The sequence below is a fragment of the Aulonocara sp. 'chitande type north' Nkhata Bay genome, linkage group LG3 (assembly GCF_057382095.1).
Source record: "Aulonocara sp. 'chitande type north' Nkhata Bay isolate Kocher_YH1m ecotype deep benthic linkage group LG3, A_spYH_male_GT1.1, whole genome shotgun sequence".
Lineage (NCBI taxonomy): Eukaryota > Metazoa > Chordata > Actinopteri > Cichliformes > Cichlidae > Aulonocara > Aulonocara sp. 'chitande type north' Nkhata Bay.
The window spans coordinates 57,691,019-57,700,408 of NC_141346.1; the positions used below are offsets into that span (position 1 = coordinate 57,691,019).

Sequence of the window (9,390 nt, forward strand, 5' to 3'; positions counted from 1 at the left end):
CTATCAAACATTCATTAAAAAGTTGTATGCTAGTTTTACAGCTAAGCCCTACCATGAACAGAAAGGAATGAAATGTGTCCATAACAAGAAAGCATGGTTTCTGAGGTCATGGTCATTTTATCCTGTCACCACCATTTTTTCTCACTCACCAGAGATAATAACAAAGTCAGCACTAAGCTATATTTATTACCATAGACATTGTTATTTTTGCATAGAGTGGCTTTCATATTGATGGTCTCACCTACACTATCTGTGAAAGGTAGTGAACTTTAGGGAACACTGAATGGTTAAGCTGCATACACTGGAAGCTCTACATATTTACTTCCAGTTCATATGTATTCTTTATTCCTATTGGTAGTTGCTTCGGTTAAAAAAAAAAATCTTCCCTTAGCAAATAGGAAATGGTAAACGGACTGATTCTTATTTAGCACTTTTCTACTCTGCCTGAACAGTCAAAGAATTTGCCTGTGGTTATTTCATCTGTAATCACTTGAAGTTGTGGGATGTGATTCACTTTGAATGGTCTGTATTCAGTATGTCGCTTCCAGTGTTCATGGAGCTTTAGCACCATTAGCACCATTCTAGTGGGATGAAAACAATGCAACTACTATATACTTAGTAGTATACTAGTGTCACAATAATCTTATAGACTTGTTATGTCTTCACGGCACACACACACACACGACGTGGGTTTGAGTCTTTCGTACATTTTATTCACTGTCTTAACTATTGCATATTTATTTTTGTTTTATATATTTATTAGAGTCTATATTGTAAGGTCATTCTTTTGTCAAAGCACACAATTATCTAGAAAATGTTATCTAGAAATGCAGGTTTTTGCTGATCCTGCAAGAAGGAACAATTACTCCTCAATAAAAGTGATTTCAGCATGTCCACACTAGGAATAAATAGAAAATGCAACATTACTATGACATTTTTCTCTACACCTAGAATGTTTGTTAATATCTAGTTTTGAAGGATGCTACTGTTAACCTTCAGAACTTTTTTTTTTTAATGCAGAAAAGAAAAAGTTCTGAAATGTTTTGGTAAATGAAACTGCTGAATCAGCAGAACTGGTAAAACAGTTAATTGTCCAGCCAATAAACTGTTGATGAGGAGCCACATAGGTGCATTTAATGAACAGCTTACTAATGGACATGACAGACTCATTTAAACTCAAGCACTTTTGTAGATGTACATGCTCAGAAAGTTAATTTGTGTCCGTGGTTGTCATTTGTACATTGAATAAGTCTCCAGGACTATTTTACTTGTGCCTGTAGCTTAGCCTCTGTGCTCTCTGGAGAAAAAAAAAAAAACCCCTCACTGCTTGGTTGTCAGTTTTTTCTTTTGCATGTATATGAGAGGGCATTACACGACAGATGGATGGATTTTTTTAGGTAAGAGAATTGTGGGTTTTCTTTTGCAAAATGTAATATGCTGATACGGTACTATGATGGTGTTACACATCTGCAACTGTCGACACCTTTCAACACTGTGAGCGAAGTGAATAGTATGTCCCATTAAATAATACTTATTTACTATGTCTCCTGTGTGCTGTCTATAATTTCTCAAATGTACTAAACAAGCAATGAATGATGGATGGATGTCAGTGTGCTTTCCAGTTATTAAAACACATTACAAAAAGAGTGCATTCCAAACTAACTTCTCTTTCTTGACCTTGATGAAAAGGTCAGCTTATACTATTGAAATGCACCCCAAGACGGCATCGTCTCAAGGCTCCAAAAACCATGTGATATCTTTTATATAATGCTCCAAAATAAATAACACGATGAAAAACCTTGGCACCTCCTGAACAAAAGAAAACCACAGAATCACTTCTTTGGGAAAAAGCAAAATGCATTTATTTATGTCATTTTATAAAAGTTCAACATATATACCACTATCTTCTAAAACAGACTGAAAGAATGAAAGAAAGCAAAAGACTAAAGAAAAGACAGTTGTTTTCTACAGACAAATGCCACGTGGCAGAAATATTTACATCAATGTAGAAAGAACACATTTCCTTCATGTCCTTATCATATTGACAAATAAGACACAGTGAAGCTCAACAAAGGAAAACAGGTCCTCGTTGTCCAGTCACGCACAGGCAGTGAACAAAGACACGGCAGTGTTAGATCAGTGGTCGGTGCTGTAACAGCTCATGTGGTTTAGATGTTTAAGCTGACTCAGTCTTCTTGTACGCCACCATGCTGTTCACCTTGTGGATCGAAGTGGTGAAGGAATGCAAACGCACCTCCTCTGGCTGGTCAATGGTCTGCGGCCCTGATTCTTCCCATTTATCTGGAACCACCAGGTCCTTGTCTGTATAAACCAAGAGGTCAAAAGCACCTGAGGGGAGGAGTTGAAATTATTACCCAACCACCACATCAAAGGCTCAAATGTCAAAAGTCTCATTACTCACATGGCGTCTCCAGCAGGGGCAAGAAAGTAACAGTGGCTGTTATCTGTCTGATAACTGAGCGGATCTCATGCTGAATTGTCTTAATGGACTTCTCTCTGGGTGCACTGGGAGACACATGAGAACTCAGTTAACATGCATTATTTATTAGTCAAACAATAGTTGAGTGTAATGACAGATGCTCATTTAACCAAATTACATAATCTGTTGTAAAGACTCTTCTAAAGTACAAATTTCATGTCATTTTATTGCAAAAAACCAAAACAAAAAAACTAATCCACTGCAAACATACAAATTCACATCTGTGTTGACAAATCAGCCAACCAACCCAAAGTCTGCACCATTCAACTCCTGTCAATAAGTGTAAGTAAACAGATCTGTCCAGATGCCTTAGAGCAGGGGTAGGCAACCTTTCTGATGATGAGTGCATCTAAAATGTCCTCAGAAGTCAGTGTGCCATATGATTGTATTAGCAAGAAATTGAATAACGCTCTATATTAACAGTTACACACTATATAGAACCACTTTATAGTTCGCAGCTATCAGCGAATAGCTTTCAGCTATTTTGAAACAAAAAAATAAAAAGACACTTTTCATCCATAACAGCAAATGAACTGTACAACAGAAAATACAAATGCTATTTATGGTCTCCTCGCAACAATGATAAGAAAAATAAACTGAGCCAATATGGCATGTTTGTTAATACACTCTGATCTCTGGTCTCCCACTCAGAGACACAGGGCTCCGAGCATCCAGCATTCAGACGGCTACCTGAGGACACTCTTCATGTGAGAGGAAATCTGCTCACACAGATATGTAGAACCAAATACTGTCAATAAGGCCTCTGTAATGTTTTGAAGACAGTTAAACTTGTCAGGTAGTGATGTCCAGCAGGTGAAAATGCAGCTCCATGAACACGCACATATATGGATTCCAGCTGCTTCGACGTTGCATTAACTGGCATTAACTCAGCCAGTTAATGTGAGACAAGTCTAGCTGCTCATTAAAGCTTTCTGGTTTGATCAGAAAATAAAACATTGGTCCAAACACCTGAAAGTCCCAAAAACACATTGTGAATTCTGTCTCAAATCTACAGATGTATCTGTGTATTTCTTCCTTCCCTTATAACTTCCCTTCAGCTCATTCATGTCACCTAAAAGGTAAACCTGTTTCTCCATCACCTGTTCGGCTCTGATGATTCAGTAAGGACATCTCCTGGTTTCATCTTCATGTTTCCCTCTCACCACATATCCAAACCGACACCATGACCAGCAGCTTTTACAGCTGTGGCTCCAGCAAACATCAGCTGATAGTAGAAATTAATGTTAAATAAATTCTAACAGCTGATCAAGCTTAAACATGCTGCTGTTGTTTAACGCGACATCCGGCAGTTTCCTCTTTCTGGCGCAAAGTGGGCAATAAAAAACAAACAAGAGAGACGATCAGCTGATCATTGATCAGTTTCATGATTGAAGTAGCAACAGGAGAGGGAGGGGAGCGGATGAGAGAAGAAGAGGCAGCTGTACAGCGTAACGACAGAATAAATCCAGCTTTGTGTGTTTATTTTTTCATTGTAGCTGAAGTACGGGACAAACTGTGCTCCTTTTCAGCTCAATACGAAACGCGTAATATTTTCTCTGAATGCGGGACGATTCTTTTTTTTAACGGGGCGTTTGGCAACTCTACTAACTAACCTTATGAAGAAAATAAAGTTCACTATCAGTAACATCATAGCATCCACCCAGCTGTATAAACTCCGTCATGCTAGCTAGTAGCAGTACGAGTTATTCTGATTTAAGAAACTAAACTACTGATCTAAAAGATCCAGTGCTAATTGAAGAGGCCAGAGGAGAATTACCAAATTGGGTGAAGTTGACAGAATGGCTATATTAATTCTATACAGTAGTGCCAAGCATAAAAGCAGTCAGACTCACAACACACCTAATGTTGAGGCTCATGGGATGCAACCTAAGAAGCCAACAATGGATTCTCTCTTGCAAGCCACGGAAATCTGACACTGCAGTGGAAAGGGCTTATATAAAACTGAACACAACCTGGTCAGATTGCTACTGAGGCTGCAGATGACACACAGCATGAGTTCATGCTGCTGCAGGGGTTGACCTTAATTTGCCAAATACCAGTTAAGGTTTTAATATCATTGCTTGAGTAACAACAGCATGAATGTGCATCTAAGAACTGTGCAACACAATCATGTCAAGATATAGCAGATTCTCAAAAACTGTCCTTAAAGAGGAAGACGACTCCAGCAGAACCAGGCTCAGGAAGAGGCAGTCATCTGCTACAACTGATTGGAGAACAGCCTGGCAGCTCCTTCTCATACTGATCACACCAGCATTTGTTGTAAGCCAGCCAGCTTAATTATGTTGATCACTTTGGCACAAACAGCACAAAACTAAACGACAATTGGTTAGACTGTAGGCAGACCATTGCATCCTCCCTACTCCCAAATTCTGGCGGTAGTTTGATAAACCACACTCTTCGGTGGGCTGAGCATTATCATCTTTCATGTCCCAGATTGCCACTGGTTGCAGAATCTCATCTCAATATCTCTCTGTAATGAGACAAGCTAATCACTGTTGCAGAGTCCATGCGCACAGGTACTGCCAATCAGGAACCTGATAGTCCACACCTGGGGTACCTGAAGCTCAAAACAATTTATATAATATATCACTCCACTCAAACTGACGGTGGGGGAAGTACAAGTGCAACATGCCAGGTGTTGGAATTAGAAGACAGCAAATTAATGACCATTAGCATGGAGCCTTTAAAACAAAACAAACAAACAAAAAAGGTAATAGAGGTCCTGACCTGCTCTCTTTAGCCGACTTGTCACACTCAATGTCAAACTGCCATCTCTCGAGCACCTCGTTGGTTTCCAGACACGTGATCACCAACACCAGCTTTTGCACAGTGCACTCAAACAGCCACTCTGCAACACCAAAAGAGCAAGCAACACTTATTAAAGTTTGTTATGCAAAGTGAGAGGTAGTTAAATACCCTAAAAACATAATACAAACATGCACAGAATTTTGTATCCACAATAGTTGTGGATACAAAATATTGATCTCTTGGATATAGTATCCAAGAGATCACAATTTCTGTGAGAAAAATGATGATTGATTTGTATTCTGTAATTTCACTACTCTTAGCATTACACAATTGAGAGCTTGAGTGATTTGACATATGCACCCAAAAATATGAATATTCTGGTACGAATTACATTAAACTTGAACTGACAATTCAGAGATATTTACTCCATTTAGTTTTATTTACATTGCACTAAAAATCACAACAGTTGCTTCAAGAGACTTTATACTTTAAAGTAAAGACCCCACAGGCCTAAAAAGAAAAACAATCAGATGATCCCAGAACAGCAAGCACTAGGCATTGATGGGAATAAAAAAAAACTTCTTTTTAACAGGAAGAAACCTGAGGAGGCAGCCATCAACAGTTGCATTGCATTGGATTTAGGAAAAAAATAAAATAAAATATTACAATGGCATCACCTTGGACAGAAAAGGGTGCACCGATCTCCTTCCTCATTCACATACATAAGTATTTATGGCAAAATCAAAAATTGGTAAATCAAAAATTAAAAATCTAGCGTTTTTAACCAGAAATAGCTTGTAGTTCACCTGACAAGAGCCTAAGAGTAGCTTAACACAAATTTGTGTAACATGGGAATGGAAACTCACGTGTGCTGCTTTGTATGTTACTTAACATTGATCATAAGATGCCAGGTCATACCAATTAAAATCTCAGGCATGAGTCTCATAGGCATCTGCGTTCATCTTCAACATCATGCTGCTCTGCTGTACGTTAATTGCCCCTTGGGGATAAATAAAGTCTTTCCGATTCTGACTCTGATCTAATTCAACGCAACAAAAAGGGGAGGGGGAAATGCACCACCACGTGGCCCTACTCAGCAATCGCAACTAACAAGTTACTATTTATTGAGTAAAGACGATCACCGAATTAGCAAAATAAATTGACAAAATCATTCATTGTTCACAAACATCATCTTATTTTGTACTTCACTACGGATTTTGCCTTTACTTTGCCTTCTCCATAAAAATCCAAAGTCACTCCCCACCAAGCTGTGAGCTCAGTTCTCGCCAATTACGTTTTTTCTTTTCTATCTGGTGTTCAAGGAAATCCACTTAAAGTAAAGTAGACTGAAGTTTTGTTTTTTTTTCTTAAGTACAATATGTCCACATTTTTTTCAAGGTCTAAGAGTAAATATGTAAAACGAAGAAAAAAAGCATCTCCATAGTGACCAAAATAACCGTGAGTAAGATTTCTTGCCGTAAGCCAGCAGCCTTGTAGATATAGCTACAGAACTCGAAGCCCAAAACTACAACTGGAGTGCCTTCAGACCGCAGTTGGTTAGCTCACTCAGTTCCACAGTTATTCCACTTTCTCCTTAGTTGTGTCACGAGTGGGGAAGCCCACTATTGAGATACCTTTAAGTTGAGACACCACGTTAGTCAGATAGCTCTTCAGCTTGGGGTCGGTAGTTAGTAGGAGACTCAGGTCATAGTGGGTAACTCTGGTGAATGTCTCTGGAGGATAGATGCCCCGTTGGTACAAGATGCTGTTGATGCCGAAAGCTGTGAATGACAATGGGGAAATCAAAGGCTTCAAATACGCCGGAATTCCAGTATTCGTAAACTTTAGAGGCTTATATGATTCAAACTTGAAAGGCACAGAAGATTACAAAAACAACTACACAAGAAAGCGAATAACACGAGAGAAAACTAACTGGGAATCAATTAATATATTAGCTCGGTAGAATAGAAACGATGTATGGGGTACGTTCACGATTCTCAATAGAAGGGCAGACAACAAGACAGTCTTTACAAATTATTCGGTGTCGAAAACGAGCGACTAAAAGACGAAATAACAGAAATACTTACAAAAGAACTCGGCTACTAACTCCGCGCTTCCTTTGAGAGTAATTCCCTTCAACGTGCTTGTCATTTTCTTAACGCTTTGGTCTAGCTCTCAACAGTAAATAGATTGTACTCTTTATTTTCTTCTTCTTCTACGTCTACCGACTTCAACTACCCGCCACCCAGTTTGAATTTTGTCAGCTTCCACACTATTGCGCATGCGTGTGATATTGCGTCGCGATTTTGATGACGTTTTAGGTTACGCTTACAATTACAATTTTTTCGACACTAGAGAGCAGTGTAGAATAATTAAAGACCTTTCTACCTTGTAATTGACTGTATATTAATGTAATGTGTCACTGCACAAATGACTGAATTAATAAGTTAATATTGTAGATACCACGTTTTGTTAATCCTAAAGGGGTCCAAACAACCATTGTATGCAGACTTGGAAAAGTCACTCTGCAAAACAGAAAATTGCAAAACAAAAGAAAGACAACTTCAGTTAATGCTAGCTTTTAAGTCTTGTTGGCTCTGTACTTCTCTTTTTGCTATGTTTGTCTATGTGCTATTTTTTTTAAATTATTATTATTATTTTATCATAGTTGTTTTTTTTCTCAGTCAGTAATTGTCTTTTTCTTTCAGGAGGAAAGCCATGCGGGACCTGCACACCTCCAGGACCACTAAGTGGGCAGATGAGATTTGACAAACTTCTTCCAAAATTAATGAAAAGCTTCGAACCTTCTTTGGGAAACTTGTGATTCATGAAAAATGGCTTCTTTCCAGCTGCAGCTGGTGTCATTAACAAGGTCCCCAGACTGACACAGGATATGAACACCACACATCAAACTGTCAGAAAGTATTTTTATTTACACATCTTTTAAAATGAACTGTGGTAACTCGTGGGGACCAGCCAGGCTCTGACTGAATTATCCACATGGGCCCATCTTTCTAGTGGGCCCACCACCTGTAGGAGTCAGGCGCTATTTTGCCTAGGGAGGGGGTGGACTGGTTGTAGGAGGAGGAGAAACAGCTGGAACTTACACCACAGGTTGCAAGATAGGAAATACACATGTGTGGCCTCACCTCAGTGGAGATATTAGGTTCTGAAACTAATCTTTTTGTGAAGTACAGCCCACAACTAGAGTTCGTTTTAATGGAAGATGAATGCAGAAAAGTGTATGCTCATATGCCAGCAGTTAGGTGCCTATATGTTAGGGTTCTCTCCAGTGAATAAGACATTGCTTCCTGCATCTTCAGGTTGGGGAATGGGTCCTGACTGTTTTGGACATTTGCACATATGCTAAACAAACAAGTTGAGCTGCTGCTTTTCTACAGTTGAGCCATTTGAGGTGGTTTGGGCACCTGATCAGAATGACTACGTTCCTCATTCTGATCAGAATGAAGTTCCCAAAATACCTCCTAGGTAAAGTGTTTTGGGAACAACCAACTGAGAAGAGATCCTTAGGCAGACTAAGAACATACTGAAGCTGGCTTGAGAAGATCTCAGTGTCCCACCCAGAATACCTGGAGGAGATGGCCAAAGAAAGGGAGGTCCCAGGGTCTCTGCTTAGACTGAAACAAAGGCTGCAACTGGGACCCAGATTAGCAGGAGAAAATAAATTCTATTCTCACTACTTGAGAATAGAATTACTTGAAGCCACACAACTCTGCATTAATTGCAGTCACAGACTATGAGCCACAGACCCTTGCACGCATCCTCACATAAAAAGGCTCAAGAGGATTAAACACATTCAATGGACCCATAACAACACATCCTTCCATAAACGACCTTTTTCAAGTTCCCTGTAGATGTTCTAAAGCACTTCTTAATGCAATCCCTTCAGCTTTCCTCCTAGCTATAGGAAGTAACGAGTGTGTAAAACCACAGGAGTGAACTCATCACACATGTCATAGCCTGATGTCTTTTCCTCAACCACAAGCATGTTGCCATTCATCACTGGACTCTCCAAAAGCTCAGTAAAGTCTTTTTCTCTATGACACAATGTGCAGTCTTCAACTTGTATATCTTGCATCAGCTGATTCAGCATCCAAAAA

The 9,390-nt window shown here is 39.3% G+C and overlaps 1 protein-coding gene across 1 annotated transcript; it reads right to left on the reverse strand.

The window, feature by feature from the left end:
- Nucleotides 1-1,836: 1,836 nt before the first annotated feature.
- Nucleotides 1,837-7,534, reverse strand: LOC147336275 (mitotic spindle assembly checkpoint protein MAD2A-like). Its single transcript, XM_086285317.1, has 5 exons — nucleotides 7,357-7,534; nucleotides 6,904-7,050; nucleotides 5,249-5,369; nucleotides 2,423-2,526; nucleotides 1,837-2,349 (listed from the first exon to the last, which is right to left on the reverse strand). Exons 1-5 carry the CDS (start codon nucleotides 7,418-7,420, stop codon nucleotides 2,177-2,179), a joined length of 609 nt encoding a protein of 202 aa, XP_086141443.1. The 5' UTR covers nucleotides 7,421-7,534; the 3' UTR covers nucleotides 1,837-2,176.
- Nucleotides 7,535-9,390: the final 1,856 nt, after the last annotated feature.